The sequence below is a fragment of the Ranitomeya variabilis genome, chromosome 4, assembly GCF_051348905.1.
Source record: "Ranitomeya variabilis isolate aRanVar5 chromosome 4, aRanVar5.hap1, whole genome shotgun sequence".
In the NCBI taxonomy this organism is placed as follows: Eukaryota; Metazoa; Chordata; class Amphibia; order Anura; family Dendrobatidae; genus Ranitomeya; species Ranitomeya variabilis.
Genome location: NC_135235.1, coordinates 379,485,486 through 379,512,082, shown reverse-complemented (window position 1 = coordinate 379,512,082; position 26,597 = coordinate 379,485,486). Strand labels below are relative to the sequence as shown.

The 26,597-nt window shown below is 44.5% G+C and overlaps 2 protein-coding genes across 3 annotated transcripts in view; both read left to right on the top strand.

Annotated features, from left to right (window-relative positions):
* The first annotated feature begins 1,586 nt into the window (after nt 1-1,586).
* Nucleotides 1,587-6,855, top strand: LOC143764811 (uncharacterized). 2 transcript variants are annotated; one of them, XM_077250790.1, is made up of 6 exons: nt 1,587-4,805; nt 4,889-4,974; nt 5,055-5,147; nt 5,254-5,440; nt 5,523-5,673; nt 5,755-6,855. In XM_077250790.1, the coding sequence occupies exons 2-6, from the start codon at nt 4,921-4,923 to the stop codon at nt 6,323-6,325; spliced, it is 1,056 nt and encodes a 351-aa protein (XP_077106905.1). In that variant the 5' UTR covers nt 1,587-4,805; nt 4,889-4,920; the 3' UTR covers nt 6,326-6,855. The 2 variants fall into 2 exon arrangements, with proteins under 2 accessions (XP_077106905.1, XP_077106906.1); XM_077250791.1 differs by having other exon boundaries at nt 1,587-4,974.
* A 6,812-nt stretch (nt 6,856-13,667) lies between these two features.
* Nucleotides 13,668-26,597, top strand: part of LOC143768938 (dual specificity phosphatase 29-like) — a 295,682-nt gene continuing 282,752 nt past the window's right edge. Inside the window, exon 1 of the mRNA XM_077257541.1 lies at nt 13,668-13,730. The gene's annotated coding sequence lies outside the window, so the exon portion shown is untranslated. The remainder of the gene's footprint in view (nt 13,731-26,597) is intronic.

Here is a 26,597-nt window from a genome sequence, read left to right as displayed (position 1 = left end):
ATGTCTGGGTGGTGTGATGAAGTACGTTCTTCAGTCACTTTTGCTTTGGGAGCCCTCATTACCTCCCCGCCAATGGGATCGGTATCGCCTACAAACAAAAGACAGTATTGAGTGCTTTACATAGATTGTATCATCTGCAAATATCGATATTTTACGGTGTAAACCTTCTACCAGATCGTTAATAAATATGTTGAATAGAGAATGAGAATAGGTCCCAACCCCGACCCCTGCAGAGCCCAACTGGTCACAGCAACCCAGAGAATATTCCAATTTATAACCACTCTCTACTTTCTATCACTAAGCCAGTTACTTACCCATTTACACACATTTTCCCCCAACCCAGCATTCTCATTTTGTGTACCAACCTCTTGTGTGGCACGGCATCATATGCTTTGGAAAAATCGAGATATACCACGTCCAATGACTCACCTTGGTCCAGTCTCTAGCTTACTTCTTCATAAAAACTGATTAGATTCATTTGACAGGAGCGATTCCTCATAAACTCACTCACCCTCGCAGAAATCTAAAACACCTCAACTTACAATCACTCTCCGAGTCCCTTCTCCCTCTTACAGACATAGCCTCCCTTCATGACACAGATGCTGCTGCCACTTTTTATAATACCACAATAACAGCAACACTCAATTCGGCCGATCAGAGAAACCTTTGGCCCACAGCACCCAACACCCCTCTTAGCTGTTCATCCCTGTTCCTCCAAAACCAGCTTCACCATGGCAGATCAGCTCTCCACCCTCCTGTCAAGGTCACACCACACCACCTGCACGCTTGACGCGCTTCCGTCTCCCCTCATCCCTAACCTTGCCACGGTCTTCATCCCAACCCTAACACACCTCTTCAATCTCTCACTCACAACAGATGTCTTCCCCTCATCCTTCAAACATGCCAAGATCACACCCATCGTCAAAAAGCCCTCCCCCGACCCATCCTCTGTGTCTAGCTATCGCCCAATATCTCTTCTCCCTTATGCCTCAAAATTACTGGAACAACATACCATCTTGAACTTTCCTCCCACCTCTCCTCCTGCTCCCTCTTTGACCCTTTACAATCTGCCTTCCAACCCCATCACTCAACTGAAACTGCCCTAACTAAAGTCACCAATGACCTACTAACAGCCAAGAGCAAGCGACACTACTCTGTCCTCCTTCTCCTTGACCTGTCTTCTAACTTTGACACTGTGGACCACTCCCTTCTTCTACAGATCCTCTCATCTCTTGGCATTACAGACTTGGCCCTATCCTGGATCTCGACATATGTGACTGACCGAACATTCAGTGTCTCCCTCCACCATACCATCTCCTCACTTCGCCCCTTGTCTGTCGGTGTTCCTCAAGGCTCAAGGTCTCTAATGATCTAATAACAGCTAAATCCAAAGGTCAGTGCTCCCTGCTGATTCTCCTGGATCTCTCCGCAGCATTCGACACTGTGGATCATCAGCTCCTCCTCCCTATGCTCCGCTCTATAGGCCTCAAGGACACTGCCCTTTCCTGGTTCTCCTACCTCTCTGACCGCTCCTTCACTGTATCTTTTGCCGGCTCCTCTTCCTCTCCTCATCCCCTTACTATTGGGGTTCCGCAGGGCTCAGTCCTAGGCCCCCTCCTCTCTATACACTGCCCCTATTGGACAAACAATCAGCAGATTTGGGTTCCAGTACCACCACATCTATGCTGATGACACCCAATTATACAATTCTTCCCCTGACATCACCCCTACCCACAATACCAAGGATTGTCCGTCTGCTGTCTCTAACATCATGTCCTCCGTCTATCTGAAACTAAATCTCTTCAAAATGGAACTTCTTGTGTTTCTCCCTTCTACTAACCTCACTCTACCCAACATCAAAATTACCCTGGAGGGTTCAACCATAACTCCCAAGCAGCATGCCCGCTGTCGTCTTGGGGTCACATTCGACACCGAACTTTCTTTTACTCCCTATATCCGATCACTCACTCGCTCTTGTCACCTGCATCTTAAAAACATCTCCAGAATCTGACCTTTTCTCACCTTTGAAACTGCTAAGACTCTTACTGTCACTCTTATTCATTCCCATCTGGACTACTGCAACTCTCTTCTGATCGGTCTCCCTCTTACCAAACTTTCTCCTCTCCAATCCATCTTGAATGCGGTAGCCAGGGTCATATGTCTGTCCAGCCGCTTCACCGATGCCTCCATCTTATGCCAGTCATTACTCTGGCTACCCATTTGCTACAGGGTCCAGTATAAACTCATCTCTCTCACCCACAAAGCTCTCCACAGTTCTGCACCCCCTTATATCTCCTCTCTCAGCTCTGTCTATCGCCCTACACATGCCCTCCGTTCTACAAATGACCTAAGACTAACATCCCCCGTAATCTGAACCTCGCACCTCCGTCTCCAAGACTTCTCTCGTGCTGCACCAGCTTTCTGGAATGCACTTCCCCAGACGATCAGGCTGATACCTAGCCCCAACCTATTCAAGCGCGCTTTAAAAAAACCATCTCTTCAAACAAGCCTACCACATCAACTACTCAGTAAACTAACTTTGACCCGTTCCCTCCTTCCAAATATTATTCCGAATCTGCACCCTACTATTCATCTGTCTCCACACCCTCCATGCACATAAATGCACTTAAACACACGGGCTGATGACCGCATCATGCAGCTTTATATGAAAATCCCTATTTATTATAATTGCCAGACCTGAAATAACAAGCACTTTTCACCTATTGTGTCGCCCCCATTTCCTTGTAGATTGTCCCCGCTTAATTGTAAAGTGCTTCGGAATATGTTGGCGCTATATAAATAAAAATGATTATTATTATAAGGCTCTGTTCTAGGACCCCTACTCTTCTCCATCTACACCTCCGGCCTGGAACAGCTTATAGAATCCCACTGTATGTAGTATCATCACTACGCCAATGACACGCAGATCTACCTATTCGGACCTGACCTCACCTCCTTACTTACCAAAATCCCACACTGTCTGTCTACTATCTCGGCCTTCTTTTCTGCTTGCTGAACATGAACAAAACAGAATTCATCATCTTTCCCCCATCTCACTCTACCCCTCCACCAGACCTATCCATCAATGTCAATGGCTGCTCACTTTCCCCAGTCCCACACGCCCGGTGCCTCGGGGTGATCCTGGACTCTGCCACAAGCCACATATCCAAGCCCTTGCCTCCTCCTGCCATCTGAAACTCAAAAATATTTCCCAGATCCCGCATTCCTTGACCGCGACACCACCAAAACACTAGTGTATGCCCTTGTCATCTCCCGCCTTTACTACTGCAACATCCTACTCTCTGGCCTCCCCTCTAGCACTCTGGCACCACTCAAATGCATCCTACACTCTGCTCACCGACTAATCTACTTGTCTCCCCGCTATTCCCCAGCCTCTTCCCTATGCCAAGCTCTTTACTGGCTTCCTATCGCCCAGAGATTCCAGTTTAAAACCCTTACAATGACATACAAAGCCATCCACAACCTGTCTCCTGCATACATCTGTGACATGGTGTCCCAGTACTAATCTACACGCAACCTCCGATCCTCTCAAGATCTCCTTCTCTACACCCCTCTCATTTCTTCTTCCCACAACCGCATCCAAGACTTCTCCCGTGCTTCCCCCATATTCTGGAACTCTCTACCCCCAACACATCAGACTCTCGCCTACCATAGAAACCTTCAAAAAGAATCTGAAGACTTACCTCTTCCAACAAGCCTACAGCCTGCAGTGATCCTCAACCTACTGAACCGCCACACACGTGCACTCCTGCAGGCTTACCAGCGCTTGCTCTGAGCAGGCACTGGTAAGCCACCTCCCTGCAGGACCTGGAAGGCCCCCCGTTGCCATTTTGAATCCGGGCCTGCTGCAGGGAGGAGGAGGTAAGAGACCCTCGGAACAAAGCGATCACATCGCGTTGCTCCGGGGGTCTCAGGGAAGCACGCAGGGAAGCCCCCTCCCTGCGCGATGCTTCCCTATACCGCCGGAACACTGCGATCATGTTTGATCGCAGTGTGCCAGGGGTTAATGTGCCGGGGGTGGTCCGTGACCGCTCCTGGCACATAGTGCCGGATGTCAGTTGCGATAGTCAGCTGACACCCGGCCGCGCTCCCCCCGTGAGCGTGGCCGATCGCTATGATGTACTATGCCATCGGTGGTCATACGGGCCCACCCCACCTCAACGGGGTAGTACGTCTAATGTCAGAAAGGGTTTAATTCGTTTTTTAGATAAAGTATTTTTTTCTCCCTATATTTTTTTTAGAGCTTCGACGGTGCCATCCTGTTTTAGTAGATTAAATGCTTTCTTTTTACTGTTAATTGCCCCTCTTACGTCTTTGTTTATCCATATTGAGTTTTTCCTATTTCTTGTCCTTTTATTCCCATAAGGTATAAACCACTTACAGTGCCTATTTAGGATGTTCTTAAACATTTCCCATTTTATTATTTTATTATCTGTATTCTTATTTCTGAGGACTTTGTCCCAGTCAACCTTCTAGACTGTGTGTTCCTTCTAGACTGTGTGTTTTTCCTGTCCTGGACTCTTTGCCTGGCTTGCTCCTTTCAGTCCTTGATTACCTGTTGTGGATTGCTCCTGTGGCCCTGTGTAAATATGAATGTGTGTACTATGTTGCTCTGCCCAGTCTCACACCCTTCATCACTTTGTATTTTATGTTTTCCTTTTTTTTTTTCTTGTAGACTGTGCGGTGCTGCTGTCCCCATTTTGTGCTGCTTTTGCAGTGCGGTGCTGCTGTCCCCGTGTTGTGCTGCTTTTCCAGTGCTGTGCTATTGGACTGCTGCCTGTAATGTAAGTATTGGCCTTCAAATTTATTTTTTTTTGCTTTGGCTCTTTTAACAAGTTCAATTTTTCTTATCTGTTATTTTCTGCAGTGTTTCAGTTGACTGCTGCCTGCTTTTCAAACATGTTCTCCAGTGAAGACCTGACTGCTTCCCAGGGTGGACATGACACTGATTATGTAATCACAGTTGATATACTGATTGGTATGTATTGACTGGCAATACTACACATGTGGTAAATCATGTATTTTCTTTACAGGAACCTTCCAGTGTGGAAGAGCAGGAGCAGTCAAGTGGAAATGAATCTTTCCAGGTTCGTTGGGTTCAAATTCCTGAGGAGGAAAGACAGAGTGTAAGTATTCTTTTCATTATCAGACTTGTAATTGGATTTTTTTTCAGTTTTGTATATTTAAAACTGTAGTACTTAATTTTTTTTTACTATTTTATTTGATCTATAGGTTCATCAGCGTGAGGAAGATCAACATATCATTGACAATGAACTACCCATTCCACTGGTTCAAGAGCGTGTAGCGTTGTGGGACCCCGTAATCGTAATCATTCTGACTCGACGACTCTGGGAAGAAGTGGCCAGATCGCTTTTGGATGACTGGGACCATGCAAGGCAAAAAGTCAGAAAGGATTTTCGTAAGTATTTCAAGGTGGTCTGTGTTTTGCTGTAAATGTTGTCTTTTTTTACAATTAATTTTTTTTTCTTCCCCCTTCATAGTCAAGAGAGTAAAACTTCCTTGTCGTTCGATAAAGGCTCACTTCAATAAGGATATCAGACAGGAGATGCAGGTTAAAAGCTTTCCAAAGCTTTCAAAGTACAAATACAATTGTATGCTGTCTTTTCTGAGGCCTGCTCTTGCTCAGCGAACGTGAGTATCTTTTCTGTTGTCGAACTATTATATAAACTTTAAAAAAATTTTAGTAATGATTTTCTTTTATTTTACACACAGAACCTGGAGAAGCACTATAGAACATGGATCTTTCTCCATTGAAGCGGCCCCTCATCGACCAGCCAACGAACAGTCCCAATCATCCACCAGCGATGTAGCAACCAGGCAGGCTTCACAGGCTGGGGAACAGGCAGCCGGTCCATCAGGTTTTTCCTTCTCCCAGCCCTCTGCCACTGCTTTTGTTGGGATTTCTCATCAGCGTCAGAGGGCCTGGGAGAGGTCAGTCATGCCCGAGTTTATTCACTTAAGCTCGGTCTTCCAGGATGGGATGAAGGTGATTGGAGATAGACTGGACAGTGGGCTCACTCCAGCTGAACGTCATGCAGGCCTGCCAGGCTGCTTACAGCCAGGCATTACAGCAGCAGTCCTGAAGCTATCAGTTGCAGGCTGGATTTTACCAGCATCAACAAGCACAGCATCACTAACCTGTTCCCCCAGTTCACAGCTACACCATGCTCCAGAGTGCAGCACCCCTGCAGCAAGCAGCATCTACCACGCTCCACAGTGCAGCATCCACCACACTCTAGAGTGCAGCACCCCTGCAGTAAGCAGCATCCACCTCGCTCCATAGTGCAGCACCCCTGCAGCAAGCAGCATCCACCATGCTGCACTGTCCAGCACCATGCGCTGCTACAGAGGCCAAAACTCCTACTCTTACAACAAAGAAACTCAGAAAGACTCCCACTGGTGACTTGGTGCCGCACCGGAAAATGAAGACCAGGAGCAAGAAATGTTGGCCAAAAATGGTCCTACCACCTTCACCCTCACCTCCCAATGTGTCTCTGTTGTCTAATATGTTACTACCTCTCCTTGGTTTTCCACGATCCAATTTGTCTATCCCTTCCCACAGTTCAACTGCTAATGTGTTCTCTACTCCCAATGTGTCCAGTCCCATGCAGAAGCCAATCCTTCAATTAATTGCCCCTTCCCCTGTAACCCTTTCATCACCACATGTTACTCAATTATCACAGCTCAACACCCCCAAGGTCCACAATATATCACCGTCATACAGACCCCGAACATAAAACCAATTGTTTGTTGTTAAATAAAAAAAAATTTTGTTTGCACAATCCCTGTTTTCTTTGTCTCTTTATGCAAAAACACATGCGTGTATTGTATTGTTGAGCCAAGTTGTAATGGGTGTTTAACGGAAGGTGTTTTATTAGTAGTAAAGTCAGGAAACATGTAGTAAAGTCAGCAAACATATAACATTTACTTAAAGTGTATTAAACCATATCGTCTTGCCATGCAAGACGTCCAATATCCGAAACAAAGTGAGCAGCAAACTTATCCCTCATGTAGGCAACTTCCACTGTAGTCCTTAGAGGGTGATCACGGTAATCCTGCAAAGTGGTATCAACTGGTTCGCCAAGTTCTAATTGTAGTTGCTCTTTTGCCAAGATGTAATTGTGCATAACAACACACACTTTGACAACATCATCAATTGTTTCAGTTTTTAGATTGATCGGTGTCCCCAAAATGTGCCATTTCGATGCCAGCAGACCAAAGGCACACTCCACAGTTCTTAGTGTCCTTGTCAGTCGGTGGTTGAAAACCCTTTTGGTGTGATTTAAGTACTGACTCGAGTATGGTTTTATGAGGTTGGCACACATTTGAAATGCCTCATCCCCAACCACGACTAGATATAATACACCGCACACTCTAAGTATATCACTTGTGAAAATTTGCAATTTATTGAGGTGCTATAGACATATCATTCAACAATGCAAGGTGCGACCAGAAGTCAAACTGACAACGTTTCGACTCTTCCCGAGTCTTTATCAAAATGGTCGCTTAGCAAGGTGAATAGTAGTATAGCAAAAATAGTATCCTCGTGGTATAAAGAATATCTTAAGAAGTGGTATAAATAGTATAAATAATGGGCAAGTGGCCTTTCCTATAGGAACCGCAAGTATAGTCTTCTAGTTATGGTGAAAAGTACTTCTGTAACTTAAAAAATTGCAGTATTTCTGTTGTGCCTTGTAGTAAGTCCTGGTAGGCTCTATGGGAAAATTAGCCTCGTGTGGTGTATGTATCGCAGTTGGATCCAACGTATCGTTGGTATTGCCTGTTAAATATGTGCCAGGTTAAAAGTACACGTATATTGTAGAAGTATAGGACAGAAGACAGCCACATGGAAAATTACCTAGAACCGCTGGTGGTATAGGGCTGCGATTGGGATTCCTCTGGCAATACCAGTAGGCGGGTGACTGCAGCTATAGAAAAGTGGAAATCAGAGCCCTGCATAAATGTGGCTCCACATTCGCTGTATGCGGTAGTAGCAAATAGACCGTGGGTAGGAGACCTCTGGAGGTGCTGTGTCGTAAAGCGGCGCTCCTGCGCCTTGCTGCGATGTGCGGACATCGCAGCAAGGCGCAGGAGCACCGCTTTACGACACAGCACCTCCAGAGGTCTCCTACCCACGGTCTATTTGCTACTACCGCATACAGCGAATGTGGAGCCACATTTATGCAGGGCTCTGATTTCCACTTTTCTATAGCTGCAGTCACCCGCCTACTGGTATTGCCAGAGGAATCCCAATCGCAGCCCTATACCACCAGCGGTTCTAGGTAATTTTCCATGTGGCTGTCTTCTGTCCTATACTTCTACAATATACGTGTACTTTTAACCTGGCACATATTTAACAGGCAATACCAACGATACGTTGGATCCAACTGCGATACATACACCACACGAGGCTAATTTTCCCATAGAGCCTACCAGGACTTACTACAAGGCACAACAGAAATACTGCAATTTTTTAAGTTACAGAAGTACTTTTCACCATAACTAGAAGACTATACTTGCGGTTCCTATAGGAAAGGCCACTTGCCCATTATTTATACTATTTATACCACTTCTTAAGATATTCTTTATACCACGAGGATACTATTTTTGCTATACTACTATTCACCTTGCTAAGCGACCATTTTGATAAAGACTCGGGAAGAGTCGAAACGTTGTCAGTTTGACTTCTGGTCGCACCTTGCATTGTTGAATGATATGTCTATAGCACCTCAATAAATTGCAAATTTTCACAAGTGATATACTTAGAGTGTGCGGTGTATTATATCTAGTCGTAATGTGTTAGGACACTCCAGTCCTCTACACCTGCACCTCGCTTTATTCCAACCTTAGTGCACACCAATTTTCTCTTCATCCCCAACCACAACAAACGACATTGGCGGTCCTTCAGTTTTCGGAAAAGGGTATGGTGGTGGAAAATTAAAATTATTACCATACAAATGTTGGCCCATGTCAGAGTTTTTGAAAGTCTGTGAGTCATTTCCTCCTCCAAATGAGCCAACGTCAACAAATCGACACTCTGCTTCTGCAATCGCCGTGAGAACAATTGAAAAGTATTTTTTGTAATTGAAATGCTCAGATCCATTTCCAGCAGGTTTCAGAATCCGAATGTGTTTGCCATCCACAGCCCCCACACAGTTAGGAAAATTAGAAATTTCATTGAATTTTGCTGCATTTTTCAGCCAGAGTTCAGTTGTGGGTTGAGGGAGTAATTCTGCTCGCAGAATGTCACATGAAGCACGGCTGGTGTCTCCAACAATCCCAGAAAGGGTGGACACTCCAATCCAGAATTGGAAATGTAGAGATCTTAAGGTCTCTCCGGTAGCCAAGGAATCTGAGGAGCAGAAACTAGGGGAAAAAAAATCAGTACATAAAAAAAGAACGGTATTTCAGCTCACCCTTAGTTCAGACGAGATGGTAGAAGTCAGTCCGAGCACGGATACAGAGTGTTGCTGCCACAACACTGATTGGTATGTAGAAAGAAACGGTGTGGATCCAGCTCCGGGATAAAAATGCAAAATTTTATTTAAACATTTAAAACGCTGCTAGAACATGACCAGCATGAAGGTGACGGAGAGCAACCAGCACCTGGACGCGTTTCGGGCAACAAAGATGCCCTTAGTCCTCAGTATGGGTACTGAGGACTAAGGGCATCTTTGTTGCCCGAAACGCGTCCAGGTGCTGGTTGCTCTCCGTCACCTTCATGCTGGTCATGTTCTAGCAGCGTTTTAAATGTTTAAATAAAATTTTGCATTTTTATCCCGGAGCTGGATCCACACCGTTTCTTTCTACGAAAAAAAAATCAGTACATGGCTTTTCTAACAATAATACAAACGATGTGTTTATTTTTCAAAATTACGTACCTCGGGGTCACCAACAGACGTTCCTCAGCAGGAATTGTTCTATGTAGTGGCGTGTCCTGCCTGGTGATGGATCCTCGCACACGTTGCAGCAATTCATCGAAGCTCTGTTCAGACATCCTCGTGTATTCAAAAAACTTCTCCGGGTTTTCACGTAGATCAGTGTACAACGAGTGCTAGGCTCCATGGTTCTCTCAGACTTCAACGATGGGGTGTTGCCAGTAGCAACGATGACAGCAAAGGCAAAAGACAATTTCAATTCCAAATCCAGATTATGATAGAAGCTGTCCATACCAAGACCCATCTTGCAGCTGGATACAGGAGCAAAAGATGAGGATTTAATCTGTGTAGGGTCCAGATATACAGAATCCCCATGAGACACACCCATTGGGTGTGGCTTTTGTCAAGGAAATTCTCCTGGAACAGAATTTGCCGAATAACAAAATTCTTTGAAAATTTGAACGCATGCGCTGAAAAAACGCAAATGCATGCCAAAATACATACAAACGCATGCACACGCAGCGTTTTTTGGCTTCATGCGTAAGCTGATACGGGTAAAAAATGCAGTGTAACCATGCGTTTGAATGTGTTTTGGCATGCGTTTGCGAATGCAGATGATACGCTGCGCACAGAGACGCTAATGTGAACTTAGCTTTAGTTTGATCATCCTTGTCTCAGGCCGGTTTCTATGTCCAGCAGCCAGTCTGTGCTTGCAACCCAGTGGACCCAGGAGTAAGTCCAGATTCCTGTATAAGGTTTAACTGGTGAAAGCCGGGAATTCTCTTGGATCTGCTAGACAGAGTGGCTTCAGCAAACTCTGTCCAAGTTAGACTTGTTGGGCTGACTGCTGCTGATAGACTTTACACTAATATAATTCTTCCACTCATCCTCCCTCCACCACAATATATGACATGCTCATTGATGTAAGATATGGAGCACTGCGCTAACTCCGGAGCTAGCATGGCACTGAAATGCATACAGTGCTCGTTGGTTTTCTCATTGCCACTGAACTTGCTGGCTGCACTGTTCTTTTCTGGCATGACTGCACTGGTGCTGCTATTGCCCCCAACCATCCCTGAGCACTTACAAGTTATGCTCTTTAGTGTGCTCACTGTGAGTGATGGCTAGTCACAGGTAGATCAGTGAGCAGTGTCAGTGAGTCACCGCTCATCAGTCTCCCAGAGCCCCACTTATCACTCACAGTGAGCAAGCTAAGCACACTTGTTATCCTGTCCGTAAGGCTGTAGTGCAAGCAGACTGTTGAGCGGTGTCACAATGGTTTTTAGCGTGATCATTGTCAGTGATGGACAGGACGGAGGCAATGAGCATTGTGAGTAACTCTGACACCGCTCACTGATCTGACTGCACCCCAGCCATCACTCGCAATGAGCACACAAAAGAGTATAACTTGCTGGAGCCGCAGGGGCAACGTCGGTGCTGTCACTGACGCTGCCTACTGTCTAAGCATAAGAAGAAAAGCTGACAGCACTCACTAAGTATGGACGTACGCTCTTAGTCCAAGGAACAACTTGGAAAGGCATAGATTTCAGAAAAAAAGGGAACAGCGTCTAGTCCAGGTGAAGAAAATAAAGATGCTTTATTCCACCATGGATACAGCGTTTCAACCTATTATAGGTCTTTATCAAGTATACAAGGTATTAGAAATGGCAGACTTATATAGTGTGGAGGTACACACCACCAATCACCATGAAGATACTGCCCACAGATCTAAATCACATATAATACAAAACATCACATACATATCCCATATTAACCCCTTCGCGCCGGAGCCCATTTTAGTTTTTGCATTTCTGTTTTTCGCTCCCCTTTATGTTTAAAGGGACTCTGTCACCTGAATTTGGAGGGAACAATTTTCAGTCATATGAGCGGGGTTTTCGGGTGTTTGATTCACCCTTTCCTTACCCGCTCACTGCATGCTGGCTGCAATATTAGATTGAAGTTCATTCTCTGTCCTCCATAGTACACGCCTGCATAAGGCAAGATTGCCTTGTGCAGGCATGTACTACGGAGGACAGAGAATGAACTTCAATCCAATATTGCAGCCAGCATGCAGCCAGCGGGTAAGGAAAGGGTGAATCAAACACCCGAAAACCCCGCTCATATGACTGAAAATTGTTCTCTCCAAATTCAGGTGACAGAGTCCCTTTAACATCATCCATGCTAAATGCGCCAAAATGAAACCATAAATTCGCCAATCACAGGCGTTCACATAGTCAGAGCATGTCTGAACTTACCGCCAAACACCGGCTGACTCCCAGCTCACCAACGCTGAACCGCGCATGTGTCACTGCCCCGCGTCAGTAAAGCATGGTCACCTGACTGTCGTCATGTGACCAAAAACCTTGTAACATCCAAACACAGTGCGCATGTGCACGCGCGCCCGGCATGTCAGTTGGGGGGAGTGAACCCAGCCAGATCCATGGCAACAGGACAGTCTCATGGCGACAAAAAAAAAAACAGCTCCTTTGGTACATCTGAGAAACCTTAATTGATTAAGGTGAAATTTTAAAAAAAAAGTAGATAGCAAAAAGAAAAGAAAAAAGGGGAAAAGGGAGAGAGGAAAAAAGCAGAGGATAGGGGAGAGAAAGATCGATGATTTATGATTTAAATCTGTATACACAATGCATATACAGTATATTCATTGGAATATTCAAATATCTAAGGTGTATCTTCAATCAATCTCTGTCCCCATATCCTCCGGCCATTCCCAAAAAACAAGGTCCCTGTAAAGAAAGGAAAAAATATATATGAGTGATTAAAAACAAATACCAATGTGATTCAAAGGAGAAAGCGGGAATGCTCGAAGTTAAACACGTGTGTAAAGTATATTCAACATTGAGGCCCCTGGGTTCTTTCTGTATTTTGAATCTTTTCCCTCCTCTCCATTTTGGCGCATTTAGCATGAATGATCCTGATTGGACCTGCATAGTAACTTAACACAGCATTATGAGCTTGCTTAAGGATTGGCCCCTGGTATCCATGGTGACAAGGATGCATATTGTTAATTGGAGGACTATCCGATATGGGATTGCATTAAATAACATTACTATGGATTGATTAAGTTATTATTCTTTCAAATATTTATGATATATGTATAATGAAAGCTATTGCTTGTTAATATGGGATATGTATGTGATGTTTTGTATTATATGTGATTTAGATCTGTGGACAGTACCTTCATGGTGTTTGGTGGTGTGTACCTCCACACTATATAAGTCTGCCATTTGTAATACCTTGTATACTTGATAAAGACCTATAATAGGTTGAAATGTTGCATCCATGGCGGAATAAAGCATCTTTATTCTCTTCACCTGGACTAGATGCTGTTCCCATTTTCCCTCATTACTGGTTACTGTCTGTCTGAGTCCAGGTCACCACTATTGCTGTGTACTGGAGTGGGTCATTAGCGGCACCAGCAAAACCATGCAGCAATATTAATAATTCTTTTTTCTTTAAACTGTGCCCCATTCATGGTCTGAGGTAGGACCCTTGGCAGTTGCCTACCTCTTTCTACCTTTTGTTCCCGCCCTGGACATGGTCAGTACTATTTCTTAACTTGAAGGTAAAAGTTAACATTACGGCTATTGTCTATAGAAAATAAGTGGGATTTCAGGGTCTCCTGGCTCCTAACACAGTTGTCTAACAAGCAGAGTTCGCCCCCCCTTTCTGCAAGCTGCTCCACCTCATCACCAAGGTCAGAGTCAGCAAATCCAACCCTAAAAATAGCAGTGCTCCCAGTAGCAAGATTGTCAGCAGGGCTCAGTGAGACTGGGTCTGCAGGATACTCAGGTACATGGGTGGGGGTCTTTGGGAGAAGAGAACGTTGAGGCGCAAACTGGTACTAGGAAGACTAATCTAATTAACTGGCTTTTAATCAGTTCTTTGCATTACACAGATAGACAACTGGAGATTGACAATATATGATATTATGCCTGTGTACATTCTGAGACACATGAGTGGCCATCTATAGGAGCTGTACAGAGAGGTGGTCTCCTAGCTAGAGTATGCGCCATAGGTGTCCATGTAACTCTCGGAATACAGCAATGCATGTGTCAGTAAGGGAAATACATGGAGCCAACGGCAATGTCAGTGCTATTATTGTATTAGTGGACATGCTGCTACATTATAACAATGTATTTCTTCATGTGAGATATTTGTCTGTTAAAATACTAAGAACTTTAGAATTTGTAGGTTGCAGCCGGTATAAAAGAAAATAACTTCTGTGTTATGTTACTAATTGCTAATAGATTAAAGGTCTTTCAGCAGTGATGATGTTTTCTGTCCCTAACAAATTACTGAAGGTGGTTGGGTTTTTATCTATTTTTTTTTTTAAGAAAATTATTATCTGTGACTGTAAATGGGGGGTTGTTATGGTCTTTTCAAAAGTTTTGACATTCTGATCACAAGTAGCAGAATACAGGCTTTTTGTTTTGATGTAGTTTTCAAGTCACTTCCCAAAACTATTAGGAGTTTCTGCCTCTTGAAACATCGTTGTCAGCCCAACTACAGCTGTATAGGAGAACCTGTAACCAGTAGGTGCCCATTGTCTGCACAGCCTCGAGCCCCCCACTGTACACCCACTCGTATCACAGTTCTGTGTGGTATGGATTTATAGTGATGCATGGGGCCTTATTGTACATCCGAATGCTGACATCCCCATGGATAAGGGGTAACTTTAAAAGTTGAAAATACCCTTTAAAAAATTATTTCACAAACATGGCTGTTCAGAAATAGACAGTAAACAAAAGAAAAGTTAAAATACCGTTCTCATCAGCAAATGTAAAATCCTGCAATGTTTTCTAAGCTGTCATTTATTTTTAGCCACTTCACTTATTTTTTAGTTTATGCTGATCATGTAACGTATGGAAAATATCGTTTTACATCGGAAAGATCAGAAAGAAACATCTGACCGATCTGTTCTTGTAGTAGCACTACTTTTTGTGCAGAATACTTCTGGCATGTGAATGATTGCGAGTGTGACAATTTTTCAGTGATTTTACACAGAGGCAGTCCTGATTAACACTGCGCTGGAGTAAGATATCCTAAATTCATTCAGAGATGAATTTTGGGCGTATTTCAGCTGATGTGCGCCTGATTAAGAAATCTAACCCGGTCAAGGACTTGAGTGCATTTTTGTCTAAATGTCCGCCATTTTTGAGACATACATTTTATTGAATCTAACATGCACAGACATGGCCCTTTTCACCGAGTTCCTCCCACTCTTCAATGCTGTCGTAAAAACAGGAAAAGTTACCCATTTTTCAACATGTTAGGTAGCTAAAAGTGCTTGATAAATCAGACTAGTAATTTTAGGGAAAGAGACTGCATTGTCTGACTTTTAATTTTTTATAAGAGAAAATATTGCAAAATGCATGAAATTCTTGGCTTTTATTTATTTGGCTTTTATAAACCAACAAAAAGTGCACAGATAAAAAATGTGCATCAACTCTTAGGCTAAGTGCACACGTAGCAGAATTGCCGCGGAAATTTCCACGGCAATTCTGCGCCTCCTGCCGCGGGTATATCGCATGCAGAATTAGGCATGCATATACCCGCAGAAAACTAGCGTTTTGCAAGCATAATTAGCTTGCAGAATGCTAGAGTTTTCCAAGCGATCTGTAGCATCGCTTGGAAAACTGACTGACAGGTTGGTCACACTTGTCAAACATAGTGTTTGACAAGTGTGACCAACTTTTTACTATAGATGCAGCCTATGCAGCATCTATAGTAAAAGGTAGAATGTTAAAAATAATTAAAAAAATTAAAAAAAAGGTTATACTCACCTCAGCGGCTTCCGTTCCTAATGCTGTGTGTTCAGGACCTTCCATTGACGTAACGGTCACGTGACCCGCGGTCATGTGACCGCGACGTCATCGCAGGTCCTTCACACACACCTCGGAAGCCTCTGAGAAGGTCGGGCCGCCAGAAGGTGAGTATATCGCTATTTTTTATTTTAATTCTTTTTTTTTTACCACTTATATGGTGCCCAGTCCGTGGAGGAGAGTCTCCTCTCCTCCACCCTGGGTACCAACCGCACTTGATCTGCTTGCTTCCCGCATGGTGTGCACAGCCCCGTGCGGGAAGTAAGCAGATCAATGCATTCCTATGTGTGCAGAATCGCCGCAATTCCGCAATTTTAATGAACATGCTGCGTTTTTTTCTGGATTGCGATTCCGCTCAGGAAAAAAATGCAGCATGTGCACAAAAAATGCGGATTGCATTCTGTTACATAGGATGCTTAATGTTAGCGTTTTTTTTGCGGTTTTATAGCGTTTTTATAGCGAAAAACCGCGAAAAAAACGCAAAAAATCTGCTACGTGTGCACACAGCCTCACTCCGTTTTGGATTAATAAAAAGAAGCATTGGAGTTTGGTGAGAACCTGATATTAGGAACTGGACGTGGTCCCAGCGCTAATCAAGTACTTACTATCATTTCTGTTTATTGTTGAATATGTTTACTGTTAATAAAACATTGTTATGTCTGTCAGAATCAGATAGCCTTCTTGTGGAGAATTAAAGGGAATTTGTTTTTTGCTACCCTATCTGAAATCAGGATAAGGTAGAGACAGAGACCCTGATTCCAGCGATGTGTTAGTCACTGGGGCTATATTCTGTAATTTTGATAAAATCATGACAATTGGATAATCGTGATACCTGTGAGTTTCACCTCCCCATCTAAAATAACGCAACCCCATCCAACCTACCAAACCAAATACCCTTCCCTGACCAATAATGACTCACCATACTTTCATTTGGATAAATTGGCCACAGCAGCCTTTATTAACATTTAACATATCAATTTATTTTATTTAACATTATCCACGGGGAGGGCGGTCCTCGAGCCCCAAACTGTAACAGCCTCAGGTCAAAGTCCAGAAACTTGGCCCCCAGGTCGAGTCTTGCGTCTAGCCACTAGGCACCAGCTCAGAGACATTAAGAGACTCGACCAGCCAATATCCACCAAAATTACCCATGGATCCCAGTTATCTCCTCCGTGTGACCATTACATTCCATTCCACTTAATCCACCCAAGGGGGAGTCCAGGATCTTTGAGATCCCCCCCTTCCGAGCTGCCATTTACTAGCACCACCAACCTCGAGGACCTCCCCCACACGCCCCGCTGCCGTGACAAAACATACCCATACTTAAACAAAACACTTCATCCTAACCTCGAAAAACTTTCCATAACCAAAATTCCCTTGATTAAGGCTAGTTTCACACTTGCGTTTAAAAACGCAGCATTTAAAACGCAAATGCAGGTGGTGAAAAAAACGCATGTAAACGCGTGCAAACTCTGCGTTTTTTAGATGCATGCGTTTTCTCATGCGGTAAAAAAAACGCGGCGTTTTGACGCGTTTACATGCGTTTTTTCCTGCGTTTGCATTTTTGAAACGCATGCTGAGAAGTGTGTGACAGCTGCCAATCATCAAAATCATCTAGAAAACCCACTATAAATAGAAATAGCTAGGGTTGAGGTTAGGGTTAGGGGTAGGGTTAGGGGTAGGGTTAGGGTTTGGATCCCTTTATCACCTTGATGGGTTAGGGGTAGGGTTAGGGTAAGGGTTTGGATCCCTTTATCACCTTGATGGGTTAGGGTTAGGGGTAGGGTTAGGGTTAGGGTTTGGATCCCTTTATCACCTTGATGGGTTAGGGTTAGGGTTTGGATCCCTTTATCACCTTGATGGGTTAGGGGTAGGGTTAGGGTTAGGGTTTGGATCCCTTTATCACCTTGATGGGTTAGGGTTATGGGTAGGGTTAGGGTTTGGATCCCTTTATCACCTTGATGGGTTAGGATTAGGGGTAGGGTTAGGGTTTGGATCCCTTTATCACCTTGATGGTGGTGGGTGGCTTATCAGTGTGTATTCTTGTTTTTTTCTATTGAAACGCATGCGTTTAAAACGCAACCAGACGCATGTGCTTAAAAACGCATGCGTTTACATAGACAGCAATACATTTTTTTGCCACAAAAAAACGCATTCATTTTTTTGCCGCAAAAAAAGCCTCTAGAAATTACTACATGTTACATTTCTGCAACAAAACGCAAGCATAGAAACGACGCATGCGTCGTCAAACGCAGCAAAACGAATACAAAAAATGCATGCGTTTTTAATGTTAAATATAGGAAAAAAACGCATGCGTTTTTTTGCGCTAAAACGCAGCGGCAAAAAACGCAAATGTAAAACCAGCCTAACTCTACATCTACTTAATAAATAAGGGTGGGTGGGTGGGAGCTTGTTTTGACTGTGATGGGGACACCTAAAATGATTGGCCCACTAAAATGGCACCTCCCTTTTATAATGCTCCCCTTAACTCCACCTTTTACCCCTCCTACCCCCCCACGGCCCTATCCCGACTCTGCTATTCAAATCCCTTAACCTTTACTAAGCCGACCCCTTTTTCTCATGTTCCACTCCTTATAGGCCTCCTCAACCCTGTCATGTCGTCCTCCCTTCAAAGGACTGTGGCCCAGTATGGCCTCACTGTATTATCTGCCATAGATCTAATAGTTCTCTGAATGCTGAGCTCTGTATAACCCACCCACATCACTGATTCGGTGTACACTCTGCATAGACAGACAGCTGCCAATCTGTGGTGGGGGTGAAGTTATGCAAAGCTCATGAATCTGACCGCAGGTTTGCTGTGCTCTAGTGATAAACTCCAGCTGATAAAACAGTGATATTATCAAAAATACAGTAATCAGCCCAATAAGTGATACATCACTGTAATCAGGAACTCAGATTAAAGGGAACCTGTCAGCAGATTTTGCCGCTATAAGGTGCGACCACTGCCTTTCAGGGCTTATCTACAGCATTCTATAATGCTGTAGATAAGCCCTCGGTCCAACCTGCAAGTGTAGAAAAATAAGTTATATTATACTCACCCGGGGGGCGGTCCGGTCCGATGGGTGTCGCAGGTCCGGGTCCGGCACCTCCCATCTTTTTGTGAGGCGTACTTCTCTGCCCTGTTGAGGGCAGAGGAAAGTACTGCAGTGTGCAGGCGCTGGGCCTCTCTGACCTTTCCCGGAACCTGCGCACTGCAGTACTTTACTCTGCCCTCAACAGAGCGGATAAGTATGCCTGAAGGAGCACTGATGCCGGGGAGCGATGAATAAACAGGAGGGCGGCATCACAAGAAGATGGGAGGCGCCGGACCTGCGACACCCATCGGACTGGACAGTCCCCCGGGTAAGTATAATATAACTTATTTTTCTTCTCTTCCAGGTCGGACTGGGGGCATATCTACAGCATTACAGAATGCTGTAGATAAGCCCTGAAAGGCAGTGGCCATATCTTATAGCGGCAAAATTTACTGACAGGTTCCCTTTAAATGGTAAACCCTGGTGGCAGATTCTGTGAATATAGATTCAATCAAACCATTGAGAGTATACTGGCTCGCAAATAAATTAGAAAGTAAGAATGAAAAAGAATTAAAAAGAAGATGAACATTAATATATGTTCCATTATAAATTTTAAAACTGCAAGAAATTGTAGAGACTCACAGAAAAAACACCAGGCGGCTCCGGTGAACCCTGATCTGAATGGCGTAGGAACCTCAACTTACCAGACAAGTGATCTGAATTAGTGCATGGACTTTACTGACACAAGAGCAATGAGTTTCAACTTAGCTTGAGGTCTTCATTGGGCTCTATAAAAAGATCTTTATCTTCAACTTCGGCTATTTAGTGCTGCTGATGTATCACACACAAATCGGATTACAAAAATATTTAAGCACGGGTTGCAATGTAACAAAATAGGTAAAATGCCAAGGGGGTAAATACTTTCGCAAACCACGGTAAAATGTTTTGAGATCCACTGTTATCACTGGGGAATGTGGCATTTAATTATCCAATTCCCATGTGAATGAAGTCAATGGGCTACTATTTTAATATGAGAATGGACCTAGTTTGCCAAAGTAGGAGCTGCTAATAGTCAGCAGCTCTCACCGCCACTCGTGATCACCGGGATAATTCTTTATTGCAGTATAACTTATGAGCTAGAGTGGTCTTTGTTACACAAACCCTGTAGAGAGGGCTATGATCAATTGGTTACCTTTTTTAATTGTGGAACAATAGTAGCGCTCTAAGAATCAAACCATTGTTTATGGTATCCATATCTTAGGTTGTATGTAGGGACTGTGTCAAAGATTTATGGTTCATCTAACAGATAAAAGGGAAGTATTCTGTAAGGTGATGGTTGGCCTCTTTTTCTTCATGTCTGGTACAAATGCATTTTTCCTATTGCAGCGCCCCAGAGTCCTGGTCGTTGCAGTACTGATGCTCCGCCGCTAAGGGGGGCTATGGTACGTCTGATGGCACTGAAGGAGTTCACCTGACCAGGTATCACAGACACCAATACACTTCACAGTCTGGCCTCCAGGGGGAGCTAAGGGTGCTATGTATTAGGCCACTCCTCACAATCTGGTAAAACTGGGGGTTAGAGAGGAAGTTAGGAAGAAGCTGACTGGGTTGGAACCAGGCAACATCCTGTGGCAGAGTGTGTTGCAGGGGAAGATTCAGGGGGGTCCCTGTCAGGGGTGGGATCCTGACAGAGGCCTAGCAAACAGAGAGAACGTTACGGGACCGCGCCTGCACTTGATCGCGGCGGTACCCCAAGAAAGGACAAGAAGCAAGGTTTATTGTGCTGAGTGAGAAACGAGATCGACGCAACAAGGAGAAACACCAGTAGGAGTCGTGCTGTAAGACGAGGCAACATCCTACTGAGGCGCGTAGCCGGTGGCCGGAACGCCGAGGAAGTATTGAGCTCCAGGCCTTACTTCAAACCTACGGCAGGACAGTCAGTTATAGGCGGGCTGTCTCACCCAAATCACCTAAGAAGACATAGGGGGCAACAACTGGAGAGGGGCGACACTAGGGTCCCGGAAGAGCTCCGAGCCTACCCGTCATACGGGTGCGTCCTAGCCATATCATCTGGGGGACGAAGCAGAACATCATAATCGAGTTGTGAGGGAACTTCAGAAACAGACACAACAGTTGTGGGGACTATCCCGTAAGCACAGCAGGGGAGGACCACAACACACAAGCGCTAGAAGGTAGGCACAGATTTTCACCTGCAAAGGGAACTCTAGAGGTGCCATCGGACCGGCCGGACTCCCACAGCCCGGTTAACCGTATTTCGGACTGAGGATCCTGAGGCCTTCAGTAAAGAGGTAAAGAGACTGCAACCTGGTGTCCTCGTTATTTACTGCAACCTGCACCGCACCACTACATCATCACCACCCACACCTTTCATTGGGCGCCCCTCAGCAGGGTCACGGACCGGGTCTAGCCACCGTGACAACCTGAGGACCGAGACTCAGAGGCCCGGTACCGGGTACCCCTCGACCCTGCGGCAGTGGGGGCGCTACACTATAAATTTAAGTAGTCGGATTGGAAGTGTTTCTGCACTTTCCGGAATACGACAATGCAATTTTCCTATAGATAACATTAAGGCTATGTGCACACGTTGCGGATTTTGATGTGTCTCCGCAGCGTTTTTGGACACGCGGAATTGCATCAAATTAGAGGTAAAATGCCTCATTCAAGTATAGAACATTAAAACACTATGTGCTGCTATCATCTGGTGGTCTCGAAAAGTCGGGTCTAAGCCAGGCTTTGTTCATTGCTATCAAAGTGAGCCTGTCACTACTTTCTGTTGACAGCCAAAAGCGTCTGTCTGTCTGTCTGTTATAACCCCCTGTGGCACAAAAAATCCACTCAGACAAGACTCTAGCGGCAGAGCAGCACAACACCTCCAAGACATAGACAGACAGCTCATGGCAGGCATCCAGCTTTGAGACTCAATAACTGAAGGTCGCAAAGAAATTAGGGAGTATCCTGGTTTGGTCATCCAGGTATCGGAGAGGGAGGACTGTGTTTTATCAAGACCAAAGTCATCGTAGCCATCTACCAGGACAATTTAGAGCACTTCATGCTTCCCTCTGCCAAAAAGCTTTTTGGAGATGGAAATTTCATTCTCCAGCAGGACTTGGCATCTGTCCACTCTGACAAAAGTACCAATATCTGGTTTAAAAACAACAGTATCACTGTGCTTGATTGGCCAGCAAATTCACCTGACCTGATTGTCAAGAGGGAGATGAGAGACATCAGACCCCAACAATGTAGATGAGCTCCTAACAAGGAGGATAAATCAAGTATGAGAGAATGGGGTGGTGGAGAGTCAAAAGGGTATAGTGTGAGATAGCACTCACTAACGGGTTGTGGAATACTCGCTTAGCAACGATATAACACACAGCAAGACCGTATTTTCTTCAAAAGTTCAAATGGGTTTTATTACTCCATAAACCCCAGTAGCACAAAACACAAAGTAACAGCCTTCATAGCATGGCAAAACAAAGTAACAGTGTTCATAGCATGGCTCTGCTCCATCAGGACTGTGACAATATACTCTTGGTAGAGTCCAATATTCAGGCTCGCTCTGGAGCCAAACACACAGTCTGGATTACCTGTTGTCAACATTGCAGGTTTTCACTGGCTGGCATCACACGGGTCCTGTCCTCCGGAGAAGCTGCCTACGGGGATCACCAACTTGCTTCGTGCTCTTCAGGGATCCAGTCCACACACAGGACCTCCCAACACAGAGGCCACTCAGCATCGCAGCCTCACCAGGTGCTCTTCAGGGATCCGGTCCACACTCTGGACCTCCCAACACCCAGGCCTTTCTGCTCACAAGACCTTCCAGCCAAGAACGATTCAGGTCCATACACAGGAACCATGTGACCCACACCCTGGTCACATTATCAAGCTGTAACCACTCCCGTAGGTAGTGAGCTGTGTGTGTGGCTAGTTCGACCCACCCAGCTCTCAAACTAGCCCTGCCAGCCTCCCTCTAAAACAACACAATTACTTGTGGGACTAGAGGTCCCAGAACAACCTTACTTCAGGCTTACAGTGCAGAGTATCTTCCTCTGCGACACACATACCGGCCATTCACAATAATGCCGGACTTCATCTCATCACTATAGTTATGCCTGTGACTGCCATGCATTCCTAAGGCATCAATAAACCTCCATGCGTATTCTGGGGAGACCATGCAGTGCCCTCTACCTGTAGCAGGGGTCACTGGATCACAAGTGTAAGGCAAAAGTGCCACATCAGACCAAATACAGATCACCATAAACAGTAAAGCTACCAATGGACGTTTCATGAATATATCTGGAATGAGTCTTAATACAGTCCAATTGGGTCATACAGGTAAAATTATTTCAAGGTCAGTGCTTACCCATAGTATGATGTGTCAAGTCACAAACACCACCACAAAGGCCCCGATGTGCGTTTTGCTCACATGCTTTTTTAAAGGTAGTGACACTTTGAAAGTGTAGATTATGTACGGTATTTCTACACTAGTAAAGGGTTTTCTTAAAGTGCAAATCCAGGAAAAAATTTTAAGGAGGGTAAGACAGTAATCCTCTTTAGGTGTCCGATTCTTCTTCGCCTTCCTCTGGAGGAAGAGGGGACTGCCTCCACCTGCTTCCTGGAGCCTGATTCCCATGTGCCTGGGCTGTAAGTGACCCGGCTTCTGGTAGTGCCAGAGCCCCTGACATATAGAAATGGGCAACAACCCCCTGTGTCACCTGCACCATTGGCCTCAAGGAGCGTCTCCCAGGCTCATTTATTCCCCAAGAAGGGTTCATCTTGCTTCCTTCCTTCTGGGATCACACACACTGCATACCAGCAATGGTGACCCTCCATTTTGAGGAAGGTGATCCTGGTTCCAGCCATCAGCTCTTGTAGCCTTCGAGGCATGTGATCTGTCTCTACTGCCAATGTTGAACGAGATGTTTCACCAGTCAATGTTTCTGGGGGCTCTTGGCATCCCAGTTGGGCACTGTACATTCACAGGAACTTCTTGGAGCAAATTATACTCCAAAATCTTCATGAAAAATATTTGTTGAAAAAGCTTCCTATTTTCCTTTCTTTTTGTTTTTGTCCACGTGGAAAAATAAGCAACATGACCATATTTGAGGCTTTTCTTCTTGAGAAAAAAAAACACTCCAAATTTAACTACTGAATCAATCGAAGCAGAGAGAAACAACCCATACACAATGCATCAAAAACATACAACATAGCTGGATGTTTTTTATGTCCAAAACCCTCATCATATGTCCTGGTCAACCCAAGCAGCTGCTCTTCACCATCAACTACAGCCTGGCTGTTAGTAATATTTTATGGAAGCAATACTGCAGTGCCAGTAAGACTATATTTCGGGCTTATTCACTACTGAATCACCATTATAACATAATAATGAAATTTCTCAATATTTAATCTAAAATGAAGCTGAACTTTTTCTGAAAATAAAAATACATTTAATATTAAACAGTAGATTTCTGAGATTAATACATGATTTCAGCGTTTCCATAATGAGGATGTTGCTATATTACAGGTATTAGTTTACCAGCTATAATTAGACATCTTGTACAACTTAGAGTCTGCAGAGCTGAATCATGTCAGCTATGAATCATTGTCAAACTCTTGAGTAAGGAGGTTGCTGACCTTGTCACTTGGTGATGTTAAGATGATTCTTTTATAATGCCTATCTGAAGCCCACACATTACATGGAACTGCCAACTGCGTACAACTATATTTCACAAGAACAAGGACAATGACAGCTGCTTTCCCAGAACCTAATTCCTAAACCTCTTTGCCGTAGCTGGCTGTTCATAATAAATATAGTATGTGGACAAGAAACAAGAAACAACTCTGCTTCTAAACCATAAACTCCAGTATTCTATGCTTCTGAAATGTATGTATTCATACATTTACAGAAGAAACAACAGAGGAACTGGAATTAATGGAAAAATTATAACAACTTGCCAGCTTACAAGATTAATGATTTATTAATAACAAAGCACAGTAGAGATGAGCGGATCTTCAAATTCATCAACTTTGCCAAATGTACCCAAAAACTTGATTTTCCGCGAATAAAGGTACCGTCACACTCAGCAACTTTGCAACGAGAACGACAACAATCCGTGACGTTGCAGCGTCCTGGATAGCGATCTCGTTGTGTTTGACATGCAGCAGCGATCTGGATCCCGCTGTAATATCGCTGGTCGGAGCTAGAAGTCCAGAACTTTATTTCGTCGCCAGGTCGGCGTGTATCGTCATGTTTGACATCAAAAGCAACGACCACAGCAATGTTTGACATGGAGCTAACAACCAGCGAGAACGAGAAGTGAGTCGCCGTTATGTCACAGGATCGCTCCTGCATCGTTCTGGAGTTGCTGTGTTTGACGTCTCTACAGCGACCTAAACAGCGACGCTGCAGCGATCTAGTTTAGGTCGGCTCGTTGTCTATATTGCCGCAGCGTCGCTGAGTGTGACGGTACCTTAAGTTTGGGCGAATCACACAAATACAAAGCCTGGACTTTACTCTATATGGTGCACACTGTGAGTTCCCCCTGAAGTCAATTGAACTTGTTTTGAGCTCTGTAATGCAAACACAGCCCTTCTAATGTCCAAATGACTTCCACCTATCTGGCTAGGGGAAAACGGTGGCTAAAGTAAATCTGTCAGCAGGTTTTTGCTGTATAATCCGAGAGAAATACAATGTAGGGGTAAGTAGGCCTGATTCCAGTGATATGTTACTTACTGGACTGTTTGGTATATCCCTGTTTTCTCTGCTGTAGATGGAGCAGTGGTCAGAATGCTGAGTTGTGTATAACCCTGCCCACACCCCTGACTGACGCCTCTTTACACCAAATTGCCAACATGCTGGTAATCAGTGATGGTGGCGGAGTTGCACAGATTAGCCTGACTACCTGCTTTGCAAGATGTAGCTCTGTAGTGTTAATCTATTGCTAATAAAATACTGATTGCATTGAAACTACAACACACAACCTAACAAATGACACATAACGCTCGTGTCCTATAGTATGCTGCTCTCAGCAGAAAACCTGCTGTCAGATTCCATTTAACCAGAAGTATCCAACAGCCTGTTTGACAACACACTGCAGAATAAGACTTTTTAGACTACCTGAATTGTATAAATTGTCTAAAAATTACCCCTTGGGGGGGGAAGAAATTCATGCATTCCTGTTTATAGACAGTTGGTGCAAACACAAAGATCTTTGGCATTTTCAAATAGTTGGGTGCAACAATTATGCCTGTTTGGAGGGCTGAAGAGTTGTGCACATTTCTAAATAAACAAGCAATAGCTTTTTTATGACCCATCCAAGACTTATCCTTTTAATAAGGAAACAAAATAGGTGTGCAGTACTGTTTTGAATGGAATGTGAAGAAGTAATGCTCTGCAATTGGTTTGGTCGACAACTGGTTTGCTAATACCAAAATCTATAGGCAGTTACAAAGACTTTTCATTAAGGCCGGGATCACACATGCGAGAAATACGTCCGAGTCTCGCATGGTAATACCCGGCATTGCCGCCGCCACTCAGGAGCGGAGCGTGTGGCCGCATGTATTGCTATGCGGCCGACGCTCCGCTCCTGAGAGACGGCGGCAATGCCGGGTATTACCATGCGAGACTCGGACGTACTTCTCGCATGTGTGATCCCGGCCTAAGTCATCCAAAAATTATTCCCTTATTTCTGGAAACAAAAGAGTGGCTCTATTTTGAACGTGAAGAAGTTCTGGCTTGTTGTTATCAGGCTTTTTTAAAAAAAAAAACAAGCTCTGTTTTC